We start from the raw sequence: 24,303 nt of genomic DNA on the forward strand, positions 1-24,303 counted from the left end.
AAAATAATATATATATATATATATATATATATATATATATATACACTCTTGAATATAATTGTAATGTATTAAATTAATTTAAATTGTGTATTTAAAAAAACATGACAATTTATTTTATAAATTTTAAACAAAGAAAACTTAAGATAATATGTAAAATACTATTGAAATTACATCCTCCATCCATTGTACTAATGATTTGTCCCGAAGTTATTAGTTTAAGATCTATTTTTATATATATCTGTCAACGTATAAGTAAAATCGAGTATATATTAATGTTTAATACTACATTTATCAAATACATTATATACCTAATTTAATAACAAATATTATATCACACGTTGATGTTTAATATTGAACTTATTAAATGTAATATATAACTAATTTAATAAAAAGATTGTATTAAATAATCACAGCATAAAAATTAATAATAATTTAATTAAATATAATATATTTGTTAAGGAAATAAATGATTGCATTAGAAAAATTATTGTTAAACAATAAAGTATCATTATGAATTTAACATCTAAAAATATATATTAAAAAGTTTATTATTTTATTGTTTATTTAAAATAACTGTAATTTGTAAATACATTTTAAAATAACAAAAATTGAGTGCACAATGATATAATAAGCATAAAATTTTTAATTATTATTGATAATAAGTTGTTTTTAGTTATTTTAAATTTTAATATTTATTAAAAGTGTTCTTATTTTTAACTATCGCTTTTCATAAAACATTTGAAAGAACTAAAGTTATAATGTAAACTAATATTATTTTATTTTTTACTGCACTCTTATTTTATTTATTTAGTTACATTAAAGCAAATTTTGTTTGTTCAAAGTAATTAATAAAAACCATGCACGTCATACAACCTGATAATATGATGTTTTATATATTAAATATGTTAGGTTGTGTTATTCTATTTATAATTAATAAAACTACAGCATTGAATAAGCTCTTGACCTACAAATCTTATGTGACATTGAAAAAATATATAATAAATGCCACATTCAAATAATAGTTGCTAACACAATAATACTTGAATATATATCATCGTTATGTGATTATAAGATTTATTTTAAAATTTATGAGACTCAAAATTTAATAAATACTTTTTTAAAAAAACTACAACCTATTTTAATTACATCAATATTAAAAGCATGTTTAAGTATATAAAAAAAAATTTAGATTAGCTTGTAAATCACTCTAGTGCACCACAAAACCAGTTTATATGCAAGAAAAAAATGTGCAATCTAATATCGAAATGAGTTAATCTAATTACGAGTATGTGTGATTTATATATATATATATATATATATATATATATATATATATATATATACTTGAAGGATTGAAGAATTAGATATGGACAAACTAAATCAGTTCACATATCTAGTCCTATGGTTCACTTTGAATGCAAATGACATGTATTTAAACCTCAAATTAACATTTTTAGTAATTTTTATAAAATAACTGAGACTTATTAACAATTTGGCCAAAATATTTAAATTAAATAAATTAAAAATTGTTTACAAGATTTCAACAGCATTTAACAAAAGAGAATCGTCTGATGTGACATGAGAGGATGTTTACAAAATTTATATTTGAACTAAACAAGTAAAAATTTGTTTACAAGATTTCAAGACCATTTAATAAGAGAGATCCTCTTGTGTAAAGTGACTAGTTATTTACAAGATTTATATTTACCTCTCTTTTTTATTTTCTTATAAAATCTCACTGATTTAATATTTTCATGAAAGAGATAGATACAAAAATTATACAAGTTTGTCACACAAATTTCTCAATTCTCACATTACCTCAATGTGACATAATCCGTAAAGTTCTTATAACATACATCCCAATTACATTCAACGAATACAAATTAATTCTATCAAATGTTAACTTTGTGACCTCAGTGATTTGGTTTTTGGTTGGACTGATAGGCCAATCATTTGTAAATTTCATCAATTAAAGACATGTTTTATTACGTTTATTTTTCAAAATTTATTTAATAATTTTCCCTCTACATACTATCACTTTTCCCAAAAAATAAAAAACCAAAACATCAAACGTTTTCAAAAAAGTGTTTCAGGAAAAGAATTGTTTCACATAATTTGCATTCACATTACTTTCAAATGTCTAAGACTTGCTAATCTCTAAGTTTTTATTGTTTTAAAATTTGATTTTGTCACCATTTATCTTTAGAGCTAATTTTAAACAGGTACCAGTTTTATAGCCAAGCATCCATCCAAGCACTTGAGAGAAGTTTTTATAGTTGTAATCTCCACGAAGAAAATTTCTTCCTCCACAAACATATTACACATCTAACCTTGAACATAGGCAAGGAGCCCATAAAACTAATAAATGACATGTATTGAATGAAGGATATGCTTGAGCATACAAGAATATCACACTGAGAAAAGGAGACACATGACATTGTAGAAGACTAAAACTTCCACATCATCATACACTACTCTTAATCTTAAAAGCTTTGTGCTAGTAGTGTCAATTGAATTACAATCCCCTTGGAATTGGGAGAGTGAAAATAACACTGAAGTCTCAGCAAAGGAAACACAAAATTAGAAAAACAAATTTCACTATTTGATTTAACAGTAAAAGAAAGAGTCGTGAGTTGTATATAAATAAAACTAGATTACAGCAGTCCTAGGGGAGTTCATAAATGATTTAGCAGTTACTTGAAGAGCAATCAAACTGAAATACCAAAGATAAAATTATAATCCCCTTTCACCAAAACAACTAAAATGTCATGACTCGTATGTATGTTCTCTTCCCTTGTTTAAGCACTGTTGCTTTCAAGAAGCTGATCAATCATCTCTGCTGCTTCTTGCACAGTGGTAATGCTCTGGGCGCTTTCTTCTTCCACGCTAATGCCAAATGCCTCCTCGAGTCCCATCACAATCTCAACCTGCACGAAATTTGTAATGCTGAGTCTAAATATTCAAGCAAAACATTATAAAATGTAAATGACAAATGTTGTCTCAGTTTTCTCACATGCAGAATCGTGCCAAAAATGTCATTTTGGGAGCTCAAGTGATACATAGATGGTGAAGTGGAAGAGGTTATGACATTAGATAAAAAATTAAACGGAAGTCAAGAATCATTTTTGTTAAATTATTCCATGTAGACTAAAAATACATTATGTCAAAATGTTGCTCTAAGAACATGATATAGACTAAAAAAACAAGACAACTAAGGGAAAAAAATAAAACTAATTTGCTCAAATAACTAGACGCATTCTTTCAAGGACACAACAATTATCAAGTAAGACACAAAATGTACCCAATTTCTAGTGTGTTATATGTTTCCAGTCACAACGGCAGTATGAAAGGCAGCGTAATGATATCTGCTTTTTTGGCTAACAAACAAGCACTTGAAGGGAAACTAACAGCCTAAGAAAAGATGCTCTCCACAGTATGATAACTTAAACCACTGCAAGTGCTATGCCAAATCTTCACTGTTTTCTAAATTTAAACATTATCTTATTCCGCTGTCACTTTAGACAAGCAGATAGAGAGAGAAGAACGGCAAAACAAGGAATGGTTTTTGGACTTATAATAACTAGAATGGCTAAAACAAATAGCAACTACAACCCAAGAGGTAATAATTACAAGGGCATGCACTTGTGGAAAACAGTGAATCATAAGTATTGTGACAGTAGATACAAGGGAAAGTAAAAATAAAATGACAATATATACAATTAAGTATTATTAATATTTGACTTGCAATAATACCAAGACAATAGTTCATATATATAATTTATAAATACTATCATACTGTGTCAAGAGAATCAGCTCCAAGTGCAGAAAATTTGGACTCTCCAGTGACGGGGTTTTCAGTTGGTATTGCCAATTGTTTCCTGACTATGTCGCACACCTTCTGAACTGTTTCTGGTTTGGCCTGATCAAAATAGTAAAATAAATGCTGGTTATTTTCATGACCTCAGTAACAGAATGAATTGAGAATTGCAAGTACACAGCTATCGATAATTCCAACAGAAAAGATATTTGTCAAGAGATAACAACAAACCAGCAGCATTTATCATGGACTAGTGACAATCCAATCAATTCTATAATCATTTGATTGAATTGATATTGCAGAATGAAAGATAATAAGATATGTGGTGCAAAAGCAATCCCCTCATTCTGAACTCAGTTATAAGAAAATGACAACTACAGGCCAAACATCACATATTGTTTAACGATGAGACGTGGATAAATACACTGAAGCGTGGCGAAAGACTTACTGCACAAGTAATTTGAAACCGAGGTACTCTAGGCTGCAACGTAATAGATGGAAACTTCTTCCCCTTAATCGATAGGGAAAGGGAACGTGGGTTAGAGATCCTGGTACCAGGTACCTGTTTTTGCATCCAATAAGAAAAACAATGAGAGCCACGAAATATCATAGACGAGGTTAATTTTCTTTTGTTTGTCACGAGGCACGAACAAAATTTGTCACAAAATTACAACGATGTTGCAATTCAAAGATGAGATTATGTTGCAGCATGTTCGTGTGCTATATAACAACAGTTATGGCCACAAAAAAAAAAATTACATAAGCATGACTTCTCAACAATAGATGAATAGAGTGTAAATTTTAGTAGGAGAACGAAATCTCCCACGTCATATATGATGAATCCGATTCTATTTTGGGAACAAGAACAATAAATTGTCACTTTCATTAGAACGTATATATCTCCAAACCAAACAGATATAAAAACATATAACATTGAAATTAACTATATTGTACAGAAAAGACGAATATTTAGCATCCAAGTTGAGATTAAGCAGTATTTCATTCCAGTGAATTAAACCAAAAACACAGACAAAGCAACAGGTAAATTCATCCAATGAATCTCACGCATGTACTACTTAAGCACCCATAAAAAATAACGGCTGGAGTATGCTTCAACGGATCAAAGATGATGAGATAAGAAAAATGATAGAGAGAGGAGGGATTTGAATTACCAGTGTTTGGTTGAGTGAGGAGATGGAGAAGGAGGTTCCAGCAATGGAGGCCATTGGAGAGATCTGAAGTTGGAGGAGGAAGAAGAGAACAGAGGACGGAAACCACGAAGTGTTTGTGTGTGTGTGTGTGTGTGGGTGTTGGAAATGAGTGACACAGAGACAAATAGGTCTTTATAGTAAAAGCAGCTTTTGTTTGTTGAGGATTGTTATTTGTTGGTTGGTTCGCTTCGTTACTTTCGATGTTTCTTTGTTTTGCTTTCTTTCCTTTGGCCTTCTTCTCTTCTATACTATCGTCGTTTCTCTCCGTCAGCTTCCGTCCCTCTAGCCGTTACGCCTATTACCCCAACTTGACGTGTTGCATGCATCCCATTACAGAACGATTAATAATAATAATAATTTCATATTTAAATTTGTTTAGTCTTATGTGTACATCTTTTATTTAAAATATTTTATGGATAAAAATTTGCTAATACACCCTATTTTTTTCCTTTTTAAAAATAAGCATGTAATCATTTAAAGTTAATAAAAATATGTAGTTGTAAGTATTAAATAAATCTTTATTTTAATATTTAAGTTTATAAATATTTAGTCTTGAAACTTTACTTAAGTAGTACTAAGTTACTTGTCACTCGGACTAACTTTTGTTAATAAATTTAATTATTAATTATTAAATTAATAACTTTAATTATTAATTTGGTAAGTTTATGTTTTAATTTAAAACTTTACAAAATGTTATCTATTTTAATGTTTTATTTTATTATTGTCTTATATTAAAATAATAATTTTTTATAAAATTAAATATTACAATGATGATTTTATAAATTTAACAGTTAAACAAATGTGATTTACAAATTTAATGATGTTTAGGTTGTATTTAAATAATGAAGAATTTCTTTTGGGCCCTCCAAAATTTGCTGCGGGCTTAGTAGTAGTGTTGGAATGTGTTTTGGGCTGAGTTGAAAGATATCATATGTGGCCGCTGATAATGGTTATCTAACACGACCCGCTGAAGTTTTTTTTTGTTTGTTTGACCCAAAAAGGAGGTCTTTATCATTTGTTTATATTATATATGAGATTAAAAAACAAAGACTGTGTTTTGTAATGCTTTTTGCGAATTTAATAAAAACAATAAACAGTATTAATTATTAAAAAAAGATTGGGTACTACAATATTCAGATGAGTGATAATTTCAATTGTCGTATCTTCATACTCACATTTTTGTTAATTTGTATATAATCTCCAGTAATGCATTAATTTGACAAACTAGTAAAAAAATAAATAAACACTAATGTAATTATATCAACAACTAATATAAAAAAAATTGATTAAAGTACGGCATATAACCTAACCCATAAAAAAATATTTAGAGATAACTCAACTCTTAATTGTAAGTATTACAAATAAAATTTCTTAATTTGATAAATAATTATTATATGATAATATGGTAGTATGAAATACTATAATGTGTATATTCGTACTCATACCCACAAAACCGATGAAAAATTTTCCGATATTATTAGTAATTTTTATACGTGTCCATTAAGTATTAGTATCTCTAAATAACGGTTACTCACTGTGAATTCTAAAATCACTATTTATTTTACTTTTAAGATGAAACTAAAAAATATATATTTTTATAACAAAAACAAACATGTCTTTAGGACGTAAAATAAAATAAAATAATTACTTATTTGAGAATTATCTTATGAGCAATGTTTTAAAAAACAGTTTGTGATATTTGATTAAGTATTTTATATAACAAAAACTTATTCAAATAAATAAAATGTTAGAGTTTATAATTAAAAACTATTAACTTATTTTTCAGTTAACTTACATTTTCTCATCAATATTTAACTATTTTAAATACAAAAGCAATAATTATATATGATTTATATATTTTTTAATTTCATTATAAGTATTGTTTTTTTATATAATCTAAATACAATAAATGATTTTAAAATCACTTTTCACTTGACAGATCCAAATATAAAACTTATTTTGTATAACTAATTATTAAAACAATCCATTATAATTATAACTATTTGTCAAAATAATATATAATTTTTAACTAATCCAAGCAAACAAATTTACACTACATTAAATCGAATCGACTTTAAATGGTTTGTGAAAGTTCTACGAAGGTTTCTAATAAGTTTGAAGATGCAACGTTTTATTGTCTAAGAACATTGATAGCACTCGGTGGACGTAACTGGGCTCGCAACAATGATGCATCGCTGGTAGAAAGAGAAAGGTAAAGCTGCTTCCCACCTGTGATCTTTTTCTCTCTCTTTTTAAAAGTTATGTTTTTTTCTATATATTTTATCGTCGCATGCAATAAACTTGGTTAACTATCTTTATTTAGAGATTGACACCATTTATTAATCGGTTATCGATTATGAATTCCATAATTGTTTTATTTTAATATTATGTTTTTCCAACTAAGCCTTGAAGGAATCAAAATCTGCAATATGACAGCTATATTCAGTAAACCATTTATTCGAAAATTTTGCAAGGGGAAAAAGTAGAAACTATTGTAATTACTTTACTTAATTAGGTTACCTATAATGGGAAGGATGGTTGGTAAAATGGCAAGTGAGCATTATTTGGTGTACCTATTTATCTGCCATCTCTCTAAAGATACCAAGTTGCCAACTAAATAGTAAATAATAGTAGTAGTTGCCAACTCATTCAACAGTTTATTCATTCGGAGCTGCCATAGTAATTGTGTTTAACTGCAGGAATGCCCCAGTTATTCACAGATTATGCAGGTCAATTTGCATACACTTAAAATTACCTATAATTTTTGTCATGAATGTGCAGTGTCTCTTAATTTATTTTAGTTGTGGAGATGACAAGAACCTTGAGGCTGTTTGTGAATAAAGGCGAGACATACTCTGATTCTCACTCATTGTTACTTTGTAAAAGATGACATAAAGAAGGCCGTTGAAACCATGGCCAAAAGAAACCAATTAATAATAATCTTTTGTGTGTTTTTTTGTTTATTCAATCAATTAGCTAGCTGTCTTACAGTATACAAATTGAATAAAAAGCTTTGTTTTTTCATTAACAATTTCGGTTCGGGCTATAATTTACCCTCCCCCTTGTTTTGTTTCAGCTACGTGGTTACATCAGTCCCCACCATTTCCAATCATGGAAGAAAAGAAGGGTACAAAAAGAAAAGAAAAGAAAAAGGTGTTACTTTATAAACGTTTGTTTAATTCATTTTAAACGTAAGGAAAAGGAAGATAGAAATTACACAAAACAAAATGCCACCTTTTTTCGGTTCCTCACTTTTTTATTTCTTGTTAAAAAATGATTACTGGGAATATGAAAAAAAAAAGGGAGCAAAATTCTTTTTGTTTGAATTTTTTGACATATAAAACAAGTTCTTTCAGCCTTCTCCATTTGGTATGTTGGACATATCATGATCTTAAGAAAAGGGCACACGTTTAGTATGTTAAAAAATTTAAAGTAAATAAAGACGTGATAGAGTAAATTTAAAATTTTTAATAGAGTTAATAGTTATTTATTTCACCAAAAGACCAAGTTAACAATTTAATTATGTGTGGTTTCATATATCAAGTTAACAATTTGTTCATATTTCGTGATTTAAGATACGTGGTTTCGTTAAAAACTTTGTGATGATACGAGAAATTCTAATGAAGTAAAATGATTTTCTTATCTTGTCCATTTAAAATCCCGCTTAGTGGCGTTCTTCTTAATGAATATGAATATCCTTTGTAAATTGAATAATTATGATTGAATAAAAACAATTATAATTTAAGTTTGTGAAATATTTTTATCATTTCTGTTTCAATCTCCATTTAAAGCATCTTACAAATCATGAAATGGAGTATTATACTTTATACAGATAGGCTTAGTCTTTTCAGTATATCATTGACATTTCCTTTCCACCAAATTTACTTCAAAAAATTCCCTAATCATATATCATTGATTATGGTTGATTTCGTTTATTAAATGTTTCGTCAATGCCTTTTATTTGATAATATTTTTTACATTATTTTTATTGATACAAGCTATATCCCATAGTGTATGTAGAGCATAAAAATGTTTCTAAATGCACTAGAATTTATTGTGAACAAATGACAATATTTCCGTTGTTTCATTCTTTTTTTTTTGTTGCTCTTATAATTCATTTTTTTTGTTGATAAAAAAAAAGACTGTATATATTAAACTGATCTAAGAAAATTAATAAATTTTTTTAGCGTGACAATACTGTTATGATGCGATTAGTTGTTTTTAAAAAGTTATAGTAATTTTGTTTTTATTTTAAATTACATGTGATTCTAAGTTTTTTTTAGTTAGTAAATTTTATATTTTTTAAATTAACTGAAATTGACCCATTTGTCAAATTTTTATACCTAAATTTCAATTTTTTTCAAATTAAATTAATTAAGTTATTTAAAAATTTTCAGTCAAAATATTAAAATTTTAAACTCTAATCTTTAACATCCTAAGAACTTTTTCAAAATTGGTTTTAGTTTAATTTTTACTTTTAACCTTTTAAAATTACATCATACTCAAATCTATCACAAAATTTTCAAATATTTAGACAAAAAAAATAAAGATAATTTTTTTTTATAAAAGGATCAAATTGACGTTGTTCAAATATAATTGAACCTTAAAATAATTAACTTTTGTCACACCATCAATAAAATGAATTTGGTATTATGACACGAGAATTAACTATTTAATACTCTTAAACAAACTTTTTTTTTGTATAATAGATTAGTGTATAATTTTGAAAAGTCAATGAATTTCTAAATGTATTATTTCAATGAACGATAACAATAATTTTAAATTTATTTCCTGTTGTAATTAAAATTAATGATAAAAAATTTAAAAATTATAAATATTTTCAATATATATTTTAAAATTATTCCCATAACATTAACAAAGAAATAGGTTTTAGTCAATGAAATGTTTAATTTGGGAAGAAACAAAAATGGTATAGGATAAAAGAAATGATTACTGTGTAAATGCAATTAAATAGTTAAAAAGAAAGATAAAGGGGAAGGTAATGTATTTGTATGGTACAACCGCAGAGGGTGTGAGGCCCACTCCCGTAACCGACGACGCCAACTATCCCATTCTCCAATGTAACAACTCAACTCAACTCAACTCAACTTCACATTTCACAATTCAGATTTCAGAATCAGATCAACACCTTCTCCTTCTTCTTCCCCAATTAGGGTTCCACTCCTTCCACGTCAGTAACATCTCTCGTTTCCGATAAACTTTTCTTCACATTCTCATTCTCGTTTTGCAGAACACCAACCATGACTACGGAGCTTCTTCAAATCGAACCCGCTGAACTCAGATTTGTCTGTAAGTGTTAGTCTTATTCACAATTCATTTACTACTCCTCCTTAAAAAAAAAAATTATATTGATTTTCATAATTGTTTTCTTTTCCTTTTGATTTCCTCGTAATTTGCAATGATGACAATGTCGTCACTCTTCTTTTTCCGGTAGTTGAGTTGAAGAAACAGAGTTCGTGCTTGGTTCAACTTGGGAACAAGTCTGATGAGTATATTGCTTTTAAGGTACCGTTGATGTCTTTTCCCGTTTTTTTTTTTTTTTAATGGAATGTAAGAGAAATGTTCGCAATATTTTTTTTTCTGCATCTTTCTTGCTTGACCCTTGGTATAATGCTTATTAAGGAAATGCAAGTGAATCAAACATCAATATCATAAAGACAGGAAAAGTATCTGTAATTTACTAGCCTTATCGCAGGTAAAAACAACGTCACCAAAGAAATATTGCGTCAGACCCAACATAGGCATCATCAAGCCCAAGGAAAAATGTGATTTTACTGGTATTTTTCCATTATCTCCTTCTTCAAGGTTAAATTTAACGTCTATTTTATAGAATAAATTTATTATTTTTGTATAGAAAAGTATTTTTAACTGATACATTCCTTACATGTTTATAGATATATGTAATTTGGATTATGCATCTAAATTTATTGGATGCAGTTACTATGCAAGCTCAGCGGACGGCACCGCTTGATATGCAGTGCAAAGACAAATTTCTGATTCAAAGCACTGTTGTCCCGTTTGGAACCACAGAAGATGACATCGCATCTGATACGGTAAGGTTATATTATTTATCTATTTTTCCCTTGTTTTGATATGGCTGGAAGGTGAACGATTATGATCCAGTTCAATGGTTCGAAATTATTTTTTTCTGCTTTTTTCTTCCCTTGAATTTTTTCTTTGGTATATTGAATGATTTTAAATTTGTTCTCTTTCGACAGTTTGCAAAAGATAGTGGAAAGTATATTGAGGAGAAGAAACTAAGGGTAATCCTCATCAGCCCACCATCTTCTCCAGTGTTGCTCCCAGTAAATGGTGACATGAAGCATGATCCATCCATCGAAATTAATGTGCAAAAAGATAGGGTGGCCAGTGGAGTCGAAAACATACCTCCCCCTAGCAGAGTGAGCCCTCCCCTTCCATTATTTGCCTTTCAAATCTCAATCTCTCACTCTTTCTTTCGATTTGCTTTGATTAAGAAGTTACGAAAGCCATTTAATGTGGGAATATATTGTAAGCTTGTAGTATACTACGAACAACAATGTTAACTTTTTTCTTTGTTTGTGTATGTGTGCTGCCAGCTATCTGATAGCCACCACCCATATGTGAATCTGAAATGTTTTAATTTTAGTTCAACATGGCGGTAGCATATAATGTTCTGTTCCACTGCTTGGTGGATAATAACCAATAACTCTTCCATTTTATTATTCCCCTGCATCAGGTTTCTGAGGATGTTAAAGTTTTGGAAGCAGCCCAGGATACGAGGGAGGATAGAGCAGATGAGGATATTGTGCAAAGACAATTTGAGAATGTTGGTGACTTGAAGCCAGCTAAAGATGACGTGCAGTTGATTTTAGCTAACGAATCTGAGGAATTGAAGTCAACGCTTGGTATAATGGATTCAAAGCTAAGAGAGGTTAGAGCTCATCAATTTATATTAAACTATGTCACAGTAATATTTATGTCAACTTTTCTAGTCCACGTAATTTTGCTGCTAAACTATCTGAACCTGGTTACATTATTATCTTAAATGGAAATTTATGGAGAATATAAATTATAATGTTTATTTTCAAGGTATATGATATTCGATTAATTGAGCACGTTACTAATTTTATAAAAAACGAGGCCTGTGTAACATCATAATACCGTACTGTTTTAGTCCTCAGCGAGCCAAAAAAGAGGAACGATTGTCAACTCTATCATTGCCTAGTTCCATAAGTTGTCATAAAAGGTTGTAATATGCTTATGCCGTGCCACCAGTGTAGTTTACTAAGATATCTCAGCTAATCCTGGAGTCAGTTCTTGCGTTCCAATTTTTTTTTAACTTCAAAGATGGAATCAATTAATATTTAATTATAATCCTTGCAGGCTGAGGTAACCATCATGAAGCTGAATGAGGAGAGGCGCATGAACACTCAAGAAAAAGATTTACTTAAGAAAGAGTTGGTAGGTTTTTTGTTTTCGATTCTGGGGTGTTCTTGTTGATATGATCATAAAAAGTTTTCTGATTAATGGTATTGTGATTCTAATTGGCATTACATATCAGCAGCGGCGCTTTGTGTTGAATATTTCATCTCTTCTATCTCCTTAAACCAATGCAATTATGTATTTAGTTATTATTATTATTATTTGGCTATTGACTATTTTCAATATTTGATATCAATTTTTTCATGTCTTGCTAGGAGCGCTTGAAGAGGAAAATCAATACGAAAGGAGTTCAGGCTGGCTTTCCATTACTGTTTGTTTGCATGGTTGCTCTTGTCAGTGTGGCAGTCGGATATTATATTCATCCATAAGGGCGAAAACTGCGCGTGTAGGATGGTAGACGTTCTAAAATCATGGATTTCTCTGCAGTGATTAGATAGAGGATGGTTCATTGTTTATTGTGATGGTTTTACTCGACAGATGTTAATATGCGATATGGGAAGCTCTGTGAAATGCAAGTTAACTAAGCCTTTCAATAGAAGCATAATAAGCAGCTTTCTGATATTTTGAGCCGACATCATAGGCCTGTTCGTTGACTTTTCTAGAAATGCTTCGATTAAAATCCGCGCGAATGAGACGTATCAGTGAAGGATATGCTTGCAATTTCTAGTTTCTTTTCTGATTGATTGAACTTTCTAGTTTCTATTAAAGGAGACATTAAAGATGGAGCAACACAAGTACAGGGACCAATGCCTTTGCTGGCTTCTTGTTTGTATATGAATTCAATTTAGTTTCGCCACCTAGGCGATTATGGTCGGTTGTGCATGAGTATTTTGCACTATTATACCTTTTCTTAACAGAAAAATATAAAAAACTAAAATTAGTAAAATCATGAGTTCAGCGGTACTTTATTTTTATTTCTTGGATTTCTTGTGACGGTGAGTCATGAAGCTGCATCTACTCATGTACTTTTTCCTTTCTTTGAAATTATAATTTAATTATTATATTTTTATGTTCACCTTATATATATATATATATATATATATATATATATATATATATTCCCTATTTCTCTATTCTTTTATCGTCACATCATCTTATTGTATTTTTCTCTTATCTTTTTCTTTTCGTCCATTCAATATCTATTCAACATTATAAATTTGTATCCCTTTACAATAGAACTGTACGATTGTTGCAGTAAAACGTATATAAAAATTGTAATCATGCACATGTAGATCATCAATCCACATTGTATGTTTACTGTTGTAAGTGGTAAACGTTGCAAGAAGTATTATGCAACGGGAAACATCGAAATAAGTGTTAGAAGCAAAATGGTACTGTCATTTAGAATGTCATAGGAAAATAAGTGTTACAAATTCAACACTCACAAAATTATCCCTTTTAAAAAATGTAACATTAAATACAATCAAGCAAAATAAAACCTGTATTGATTGTGAAGACCTTTCACCAAAACACGTATACACACAAAAATTTGTATCACCTGACCAGCATCAAGTTACAATTTTAACTAACAAGCAAGCAACCCGTGTTAAAATCAGGGGGAACAAAAAAGCCCCCGATGACCGAAACGTGTTTACATTCCTCCTATAAACTTCTTTCTTTACTCGTGTCTTTTTCTTCTTTTTTCTGTTCCAGTATCATGTGATGTTGAAATCTTCTATCTATTGACAAAAGTGCACAACCAAAGCCCATACCACACCATTTATCACATAATAATCAGTATCTTAATGCCACTGATGAACACTTTGTTCAAGGGGTGAACCAGGAACATAAGGTACAAAACCTCGTCCACCAAAGATAGGCCGCATGACAGAATCATCAAATTTGCGCCAATAGTGGTGTACCCCTCGATTAGGAATGCAGCTTAGGAGCATCCTCAAGCTGTTTGGTCGAGGCCCATTCGGGGTGCCACCATTGACCCCCGAATCCTGTCCATTGCTAAGAAGTGGCACTGTGAATGATTTTGGGGTCGATGGTGGGGACTGTAAGCTGATTATGTGTTTAGAGGAAGGAAGCAATAACCTCACAAGTGGCTTGGTCATCAACCCAAACACCTGCACATTTCAAAAGTTATAAAAAGAGCATAATTGGTGGCTTTTTCACATTCCAAGTTATAATGAATCGTTACACGTATAAAACACCATTACTTTAACAGAACAAGAACATGACACTTTTCCAAACCCACCACAGAACCCTGTCTTTTCATTTTCAACTGGTGGGACACTAAGAACATTTGGGTTATGACATGACATAATTACCACAAACCATGCTGATAAAAAAATATTAGTGTCTAACCAATGTGCTGAAGAGTACAACAGTGATAGTACTAGTGATCATGATGGCATTCTCCCGCAATTTAGTATGGCCTAGTCTGGTAAACTGCATGTGAAAAATATTTTATTGTTAAAAGACTAACTCCAGCCATAGAGATGAAGAATTGAAAGTGATGAAGTTTGGTTCCTTCACCTGATTGTAAGCAAGTGCAATAGAAACAGCTCCACGCATGAGACCCGCCCACCAGATTGTTATCTGCGAAGCAAAATCATGGAAGGAATGTAATACAAAAGTTGACTCAGTCATCAAGACCCAGAAGTGGAAACTGGAGGAAAATACTAAATACATACTTGTTGCTTGAACTCAATTTTCTCAGATTGATACTTCTTAAGCAAGTTGGATAAGAAGGACAGAGGGAAAACAAATGCAGCTCTTCCCACTAGGATAAGTGCCAACAGCAACGAACTGACCCCTATTGATTTTCTTGGACTAATATAGAGACCAAAATGTTAATTTCATATTTGGCAAAGTAATATCGAAGCAGTTTGATTTCAACTAGAAACCTTTTACCTTTGACTTACAATTCGCCACTTCTCTATATCCAATGCATCCATCCCCACATAAAGGAAGATAAAGATTTCAGCAATGAATGACAAAGTGGCAAAAACATGCCTGCAGTAGGGTGATTAAATCAGTGAATTAATACCATTAGATTCAGAACCAATCTTGTATAAGAGATCGAATTAAAATATGTTGAAGAATTTCGCGTACTTGGTTGTCACTCTTGAACTTTCCGTCACATTATGCCACGTGTAGTGAGACATAACAATACCGCAGAAGAACACAGTCAGAATTGCACTCAAAGAAAATAGCTGCCAATGAAAACAATAATTATCAATATTGGAATTAGTGACATTAAAAGGGTGGCCAAGTTCCTGAGAAAATTCTTACTTCCGATAGCATATATGAAAGATAAGCCATGAGCACCATGAGAGCAACCTCACGGTCTGTAGAATGCCTAGCATTTGTTAGAAAATGAATTAGTTCTGAGGTATTTAATTGTAGTGGTTAAGCATACTGAAAATTAATGGAATTCTTTCTTTTTTCTTCAATAAAAATAATAAATCTTAACCACCCTAACCTTATCAACTTGCCAAAATATAGCTTTTTAATAATGTATGCACTGAGCAATCCAGCCTGAAAAACAAATTAATTAAGTAATAAAAAATAATTATAATCCCAGGCAAACAGGAAGAAAAGAAGAGAAGAGGAGACAGAATTAGGAAAGTAGGAGAAAAACTTACAAAGATTCCCAGTACAGTGCTTGCAATGAATAAATATAAAAAATTTCCTATTAACTGTAAGGCAGTGGTTAAGTCAATGTGGGAGAGGTCAAAATTCTGAATTGCTTTGAAGAGAACTACGGAGGTGGCATCATTTACTACCCCCTCCCCAAACACCAGGCTGTATAGCAAAGGAGTCTCATCTTGATTAAGAACCTGAAGCATTTTTTCCTTTTAAGATCTTTTTGGTAAAATATAAAAATAGAAAAACAATGTTGGCAATGTTTCTTTTTGATGTATATATATACCTGCAACGTGCAAACAGAATCTGTTGCAGAAAATATTGCTCCAATTGCTGCATTTATTTGACTAAGGTAAGTAGAGATAGGTCATAGGTGGGAAGAAGGAAATGTCCCAAATTTGCAGATGAGTCCAACATAATACTGAAAAAGAATGAGGTAATTTAAGCAAACCTAGATAATCTCCAATCATGAGGGAACCAATATCCAATTTCTGGAAAAAGTGTATGGCACCTAGTCAAAATAAATAAACAAATAAGATTTATAAACAAATTGAGATAGACTATCACAAGGCGTTGACTACCGAAGAAGAATTGTTACTACTTTTTAATTCATAAAAAGAGTGTTAATCGATGACTTTTCAGAAATACTTAGATTACCTAGTGATATGATGCAGAATGATATCAAAGTACCAACTGCCCCAAAGAGCATTATAGTCATAAAATTGCGGAAAAATTGTTTCTTCTTCACCTGAAACCTGGAACCATTAAAGAATAACACAGCAATTGAAGTCAGTGAGAAGCCTACAACAGTATTTAAATCCATTCAGATTGAAGTATCAGTTCAGTGAATACAGCTATTGGTTTTACTAAACTGCCGAGAAATCCTAGAGCAGTTTAAATTATGATGTCACTAATTTTATTTTTTGGGGGCTCCAACTTGTAATTCAGAGCTGAATATGGGGGAAAATTGAAGCAAGAGTAGTGAACTAACCCGGCATTGAAAATGATGGGTGGGAGAAGGTAAATAAAGAAAAGATCTTCGCTGAAGACTAGTATATGAGAGCTTTTTCCTCCAGTTGTAAGCAATATAAAGACCCCAGTACAGAGACCCTGCAATCATCCCATACACACACAAAAATACCCCATATAAAAAAGAAACAACTTTCAAATTCATCTCCTTAATTTGATGTTCATACATAGCTACATAAAAAACACAAGTATTAGAGACCTATACGTATACATATATGTATAGGTATATTTATCATATATAGTAGGGAGGAACTCACAATGAGAAGGGCAGTGATGGATTCATTAATCCATCGGTTCTCCTCCAACAAGTGACCGATAATGATGCAAGTGCTTAGAAGAGCAACAAAAAGGTTCATTGAGACCACTGATGCATGATCCGAGGTCATCACTGTCGTTAGTTTCTCGTACAATGCTCCAAAACCGATTGTAGAAGCCATCAACTTCAACAGATTCCAAACCACCCCACCAGTCTTCAGCATCCAAATCAACCAACTAACTCTCTCTTTAACTCATCAAGCTCAAGCTAGTTACATGAATCAACCAACTTGCAACTGTTCAAAACACGTCTAACTGAAATGATTAATTGCTTAGGATGAAGAAGTGTGGAAAGATAAAGATGGGAAAAGGTAGAGGGGTAAACCCAACGTATATATATATATATGGATTCGCTATAGCTAATAGCTGTGAATTAGAACTGATGAAACGGTTGTGTTGTGACCGTTGATTGAAGAGCGATGATGGAGGGTTGTGGTGTGGTTTGCAACGTAGGGAACACTTACTTTTTAGCATGCCATTGCCAGTGGAAGAGGGAGACATGACTTCGCACTTGAGGCTGCAACACCGTCGCCATCTCCATCATTCTGTCTGACCCCATTCTTCTTCACTTTTTTCATTTACTCTTTCTTTTCATACTTCAATTCTATTTATTATAATGCTGTGATGTGCAAAAGTTAAGAAAACTTTAATATTAAGGACCGCTTTTGTTTAAGAATAAAAAGTAAATCATTACCATAATATACTTTTATTGTATTTTTAATAAAAATATTATATTACTTAATTCATGTGGTGCATTGAAATCAAGAAATAACTAACAATATTAAACATATAAAATAAAGACTGTTTTTATATGTATTTATTGTTTATAAATATTTCTAAAATTTATAAAATTATGACATAAAATTTACAGATCTTGATTTATTGTAGAATGTAATTGAAGTTGACATAAAAGTTTTAGGGCATAGGAATTGGAAACTTATGGCCATAAGAATGGGTGGATATGGATGGTGATTGATGCTTAACCAACAGCATAGCCTCCCAGGATTCAGTTGCCTCTCACTTTGAACACAAGTGCTGACAGACTTTAGTGTGAAGTAGATTTGAGTTATGGAGAATATACTTGTCTAGTTGACTAGCTACTTATTTAGCATAAAAACTTTCGTTTATCTTCTTCATTTCAAGGTGCCGTGCATGCGCTTTGTTCCTAATTCCTGCATGATCAAGTTTTTCAAAGACATTCATCTCGATTGAATGACGCGCTTGTGAATATCGGGGATCGTTTTGCATGGTATTTTAAGTGCATACAATTCTATGAAGGGGGAAAATTGAAGTTATTCCTAAGTGAAAATATTAGTTTTTTTTACTTAATTTATTAGAGACTAAAGGTATGTTTAATTTTTCTTTTAAAAAGAATTTTAAGGAGGAAAATTGAAGTTACTTCTCTATAAAACTATTAGTTTTTTTTACTTAATTTATTAGAGACTAAGGGTATGTTTGATTTCTCTTTTAAAAAGAATTTTTTTAAAAAAAAATATAGTATAAATTTATACTATATTTAAAAAAATAAAAAACTCTTTTTAAAAGAGAAATCAAACCTACTCTAAATTTTAATGAGATATTTTTAAAGATTGGTTTTAAATATAATAATTTTTTATGGAGAATACAAATTTATTTAAGTTAAAATATTATAATACACTTTTACTGTAGCTTATGATCTAATAAAAATAATTTATAATATATATTTTAAAAAAAAATTTAATCTGTACCCTTAATAACCATTTTAAATGTCCTTGAAACTGTTAAAAGGTAACGCTGGATTTTTTTCAATAAAAAATAGTTATTGATTTTGTATATTAAATGATCCAATTACGTTGGGATAAAGTTAATTTCTTCTAGAGAACAAATAGAACTGTCTCCATCCTTGTAATCTTTTTTTAAAATAAAATGATAAGAATGTTTTTATCAATTTATAGAGACTTGTATGTTTTTACGTAAAAAAATAAAAATAACCTAAGAGAGAATTTGATAGTTTAAAACATAAATTCATGCGCGAGATTCATCTGTTTAGCATAGGGTTATGGTCAAAACTTATCTTAGACAAATTCTTTTGAGTTAGTGACAGATATGAATAGTAAAAATAGATTAATTTTGGATTTTTAAATTAAAAATATTTCATAAATTTTGACTTCAGATAAAAAAAAACACTTGCATTTTTCATTTTTTTAGTCTTACATTATAATTTGATAAATGTAATTTCACCACTAGGAATGTAACCAAGCTTTGTCCCATGTGTAATCGTATGCCTCCCACCAATAGCTTAAGTATTACGCACGTGACATGTGACTTATAAAAATAAAAATTATAAAATTAACCCTGTGTAGCATTATATATATAATTAAAAATATATATATACATAATCTATTTCTCGTACCACTTATGAGTAGGATACGTTTGTTCAATTTTGAAAGTGAGAAAATCAAAATAGTTGAAATTATAAGAATCAAACTTCTGAAAGTTAAAATGAAAATTTTCATTTTAACGAAAAATGTCCAAATCGGAGCGTGACAACATCACATTGAAATGATGAGAACCTGTGATAACAATTTATTTTTACATCAGTTGACGTCTTCATCACGTGTGGCTCATCAGCAGTAAAACTTTCAGAAAATTATTTGTTGCTACATATTCTGTAACCTGTTTTCTATTTTAACTATATATTCTTAATTATGTAATGTATAGTAATTATATCACAGATATAAAGAAACAAGTAATTGTACATACACATCATTATAAAACAAAACTATATGAATAGGACTGTGGATGTCACTTATTTTAATATCAATAATCATATTTTACGTATAAGATATTGTTATCAAATGACAATTTAAGAGAGAATAGGGAAAATAAATGTGTAGTATGAAATTAATATCAATATAATTAATATCTCATTTTATTATTTTAGTATAAAATTAATATCAATATAATTTCTTCACAAAAAAAAACTACTAGATAAAAACAAATTGCAACAATTGCTGACAACCACTAATAAACTTATGTGACTCTTTTTTTAGTGTGTAATTTGAGACTAAGAAATACACATAGTGAAACACGAGGTTCTAGTTTGTTTCGGTAAACAGAAAGTGTACTCACGTAATATAGGTAGTCGAAAACACAAAGATTGGATAAATCACACAATTTGTTGTGAAGTTTTTTATGCGGTGAAATGTTAAGTAAGAAGGAGGTAGGAATGCAATTTATTAGATAAGTTGCATGAGAGAGAGTATATGTCCAAAAAGTGGAAGGAAGATGTGATTGAAATAAAAATGAACAAATGATATTGAGAAGGTGTTGATGTTTGCATTCTACTATGTCATTTTACTGTGGGGTTTTAATACAGGAAGTTTGGTGGATAATTCCTTTGGAAGCATAAAACTCTTGCATTAGAAATTTCATGTCTTTGTCAATGCGTATGATTTTAACATTAGTAAAGTTTTAGAGATGTGTGCGGGTTTCAAATTTGAGACGCATGGGTATGGGTCAAGTGTATTCCGAATAGTCATCCACGATGGTAAGGAAATAACGATGTTCATGCATAAAAGTAACAAGACATGGCCCCAAATGTTAACATGCAAAAGGTGAAAAGCAGTCAGTGCTCGTGAATCACTGATAAGGAAAGACAACTTTCGTTATTTGACACGGTGACAAACATCACAAGTAAACTCTTTATTACGAGAAATAGAAGGATAACAATTTTGCATTACATGTATGCGCTCATGAGAAGGATGTCCTAAGCGATAGTGCCACAAATCTATATTAGTTTTGGTATAAAGGTCAAAATCAGCAACAACATTAACAGAATGTCAAAGAGCGGGATCCACTAATTTGTACAATCTATTAATCATCTCAACTAAACCGATCGTCCTCAAACTCTGGTCCTGTATGACACATTAGTTAGAAGAAAAAGTTAGTTTGCACTGTAGTAAAGAAACTAGTTTGGATACCGAGATTAAATTGAAAGAAAAACATGGCAAGTAAAGGACATTAAGAAGATAAAAATAATTTGAGAAGTATATGCTTCCAGAATGAGTGGCTTTGACTTGCTGTCCATTAGGTAACTTAACAATAATGGGTGAGATATCCTTATAAGAAGTAAAATAGGCTAAAGAACAACATATATGATCAGTTGCTCCTGAATTAGTGATCCATGTAGCATGAGAAAACATATTGGTTTTATAGGAAAAGTTATCGACAGGTGAAGATTCTTTAACTACGGAATTACATATTTAATTGACAGCTTTGGGAGACTGAGATTTGTTATTGTCTGAGTGTTGAATCAATGGCAACAAGGTTTGATATTGTTAAGGAGTAAGACGCATATCACAGGCCTCCTGACTCTAGAGGTTGGATGCACCAACTTCACAATCAAATGCAGCAACATTATTAACAATGTTCTGTTGAGGAGCAAAATTATTGTGAAATCTATATCTTGGAGGGAAGCCATGTTTGCAATAGCAAACATCAACCGTATATCCTGTGCGTCCACAATGAGTACAAATTTTGGTGTCAGTTGCGACCTCCATATCCACTGCCTTTGCCTCCTCAGCTCCTTCTATATCCATGACCTTCGTTATTGCTATATTGCATAGCGCAATAACTAGTATCATTAATACTATTCATGGTCTTATTTTTCATATTCAAATTATTGATTCCATTACTAAGGATTTGCCTCTCTTGTTGTACCATATAACCAAAAATCTTGTCAATAGAGGGCAATGGATCTATCATTTTGACTTAACATTGGAAAACTGCTCGTTAAGTCCTCGCAAAAATTGCATTATTTGATCCTGCTTCTTTCTTTCCTTAACTTTCAACAGCGGATTAAAGTGCACACCAGATCAGTTCTATAGTTATCAATCTCATCCCAAAGGATTCACAATTGTGTGAAGTAATCAGTCATTGTTAAATCTCCTTATTTCACGGAAGCAATTGATTCGTCAACGAATTCAAATTTATTCTTCGCTATTTAAACAGTCTTCATTGCTTTACTCTAAGCATTGTAATTTGTGGCATCCAGTACCAGAGAAATAAGAGTCGTCGTTGGACTTTCGCTTGGATGAAAATAGAATGGATTACTTGTATTTTGAAAAGAATCAGTTTCTCCATTTCCACTCGCCATAACACATGAAGAACAAAAGATCGATCAAGAACAAAAAAGAAGCGAAAACAAAATAAAAAATAGATCTTACAAAAAATAATTGAAAAAAAGTTTTGATGGTGAAGTCGATTTACACAAGAAGAAGGAACGAATCAGAGTTGGCACAACATAACTCTTACTAGAAGAGCTTTGATACCATTACAAATCTGCCATAATAAAGCATTCGAGAGAGAGAATCGGAAGAAAGAGAAATTTGTGAAAGTGATCTCTCTCTCTCTCTCTCTCTCTATATATATATATATATATATATATATATATTGATGGTAAAGCTAAAAAAATTGCATAAAAGAATCAACACACAAAAACTAACTCTCTAACTGAAAATGAAAACTATTAAACAAAAAAAAAGTTACGTGGTGTTCTTCAGTAGCTAAATACTGTGCATTAACGAGTACTACTTGTGAAGTATAATGGCTGACCTATCTTTTTACTGATCTTCAGATTGTCTTTAAGCAACCAACCTTGTTATACTGTGACAATCATTCTGCTCTTCATATAGCTGCTAATCCGGTCTTTCATGAACGGACGAAGCACATTGAAATTGATTACCATATTGTGCGCGAAAAGCTGCATTCCAGGTCTCTTCAAACTGTTACTAGTTCGCTGACATTTACACAAAGGCTCTTTCTCCTGCTTCATTTCATAGTATTCATTCTAAGCTTGGAATGTCTAATATCCATTCCTCAGCTTGTGAGAGGGTCAGAGCCACTAATAAACTCATGCGACTCTTTCTTTATTTAATAATTTTCATTTTTAGTTAAAAAGTTATTTTTTTATGTGTTGATTCTGTTACGTAGCTTTACCATCAAAACATATATATATATATATATATATATATATATATATATATATATATATCTCTTAGATAATAGATAGAGATCACTTTTACACATTTCCCTTTCTCCCTATTCTCTCTGTTGAATACTTTATTATGGCAGATTTGTGAATTGCTTTGTAGAAATAGGAGGCCTCAAAGCAATAAAATTTTAAATGATGTTAAGCTTAGCTTAACATATTGGTTGAGCTGTTAGTTTATAACTACTGTTCTGATATTTATAAATTATTCATAAAATTTGCAGAACAAATTATATATGAATGTTTTACTTTTCATTTCTCATTATACGTAGCTAAATGTCGTTTTCATTTTAATATTGTACAGCCGAATAACCTGAAGTATAAAAGAAAAAGATAAATAAATTATTGATTTTTCTGTCATAAAACACATGCGTAAGTCAACATGGTTACTTAAACAAATTTGGACTAGTCAGTAGATGACATCGTTGTTGTAGACTTATTAAACAAATTTCTTGTATTTTTTTACTAAAATATTCTTAACACATACATATATATGAAAAAAAAGAATCTCACAAGGTGAGTGGGTCGTGGATTGGCTTTTAGGGTTAAGAGTATCGTCGATTCTATTCTATTCTGGTTTCCAGCTCTCGCTAGTGGTGGGTTTGTACAGACTCCATTAAAAAAATTCCACAGGCACAGGCTATGTGGCAACTTCATCATGAATTAAACAATCCCATGATTACTGTCGTGCTTAGGAACGACAACATACTTTAACCAGTTGCAGGGGAATCTTCCACCACCATCATACGTTCTAACATTAAAACCTAAATACTAAAGTATCATGCAATGTCAACTTCGTATTATTATTATTATTATTATTATTGTTTACATAGGATTAAAGATTTGATAAAATAAAA

The 24,303-nt window shown here is 30.7% G+C and overlaps 3 protein-coding genes across 4 annotated transcripts; 1 reads left to right on the forward strand and 2 right to left on the reverse strand.

The window, feature by feature from the left end:
• Window positions 1-2,385: 2,385 nt before the first annotated feature.
• On the reverse strand, window positions 2,386-5,214 carry LOC113846952 (acyl carrier protein 1, chloroplastic-like). Its single transcript, XM_027475734.1, has 4 exons — window positions 4,990-5,214; window positions 4,266-4,379; window positions 3,797-3,919; window positions 2,386-2,927 (listed from the first exon to the last, which is right to left on the reverse strand). Exons 1-4 carry the CDS (start codon window positions 5,041-5,043, stop codon window positions 2,799-2,801), a joined length of 420 nt encoding a protein of 139 aa, XP_027331535.1. The 5' UTR covers window positions 5,044-5,214; the 3' UTR covers window positions 2,386-2,798.
• Window positions 5,215-10,051: 4,837 nt separating this feature from the next.
• On the forward strand, window positions 10,052-13,386 carry LOC113847261 (vesicle-associated protein 1-2-like). 2 transcript variants are annotated; one of them, XM_027476248.1, is made up of 9 exons: window positions 10,052-10,109; window positions 10,280-10,338; window positions 10,484-10,554; window positions 10,745-10,826; window positions 10,987-11,102; window positions 11,268-11,450; window positions 11,768-11,962; window positions 12,415-12,492; window positions 12,729-13,386. In XM_027476248.1, exons 2-9 carry the CDS (start codon window positions 10,290-10,292, stop codon window positions 12,840-12,842), a joined length of 888 nt encoding a protein of 295 aa, XP_027332049.1. In that variant the 5' UTR covers window positions 10,052-10,109; window positions 10,280-10,289; the 3' UTR covers window positions 12,843-13,386. The 2 variants fall into 2 exon arrangements, with proteins under 2 accessions (XP_027332049.1, XP_027332048.1); XM_027476247.1 differs by lacking the exon at window positions 10,052-10,109 and having other exon boundaries at window positions 10,181-10,344; window positions 12,729-13,294.
• Window positions 13,387-13,921: 535 nt separating this feature from the next.
• LOC113874664 (sodium/hydrogen exchanger 2-like) lies at window positions 13,922-17,579 on the reverse strand. The gene is made up of 14 exons (XM_027512877.1): window positions 17,358-17,579; window positions 17,063-17,181; window positions 16,729-16,826; window positions 16,523-16,582; window positions 16,358-16,404; window positions 16,071-16,265; window positions 15,917-15,963; window positions 15,718-15,784; window positions 15,538-15,638; window positions 15,337-15,438; window positions 15,117-15,255; window positions 14,959-15,021; window positions 14,788-14,871; window positions 13,922-14,546 (listed from the first exon to the last, which is right to left on the reverse strand). The coding sequence occupies exons 1-14, from the start codon at window positions 17,577-17,579 to the stop codon at window positions 14,217-14,219; spliced, it is 1,674 nt and encodes a 557-aa protein (XP_027368678.1). The 3' UTR covers window positions 13,922-14,216.
• Between the last annotated feature and the right edge of the window lie 6,724 nt (window positions 17,580-24,303).

This window comes from Abrus precatorius, unplaced genomic scaffold, assembly GCF_003935025.1.
Source record: "Abrus precatorius isolate BTA unplaced genomic scaffold, Abrus_2018 Scaffold8, whole genome shotgun sequence".
Taxonomy (NCBI): Eukaryota; Viridiplantae; Streptophyta; class Magnoliopsida; order Fabales; family Fabaceae; genus Abrus; species Abrus precatorius.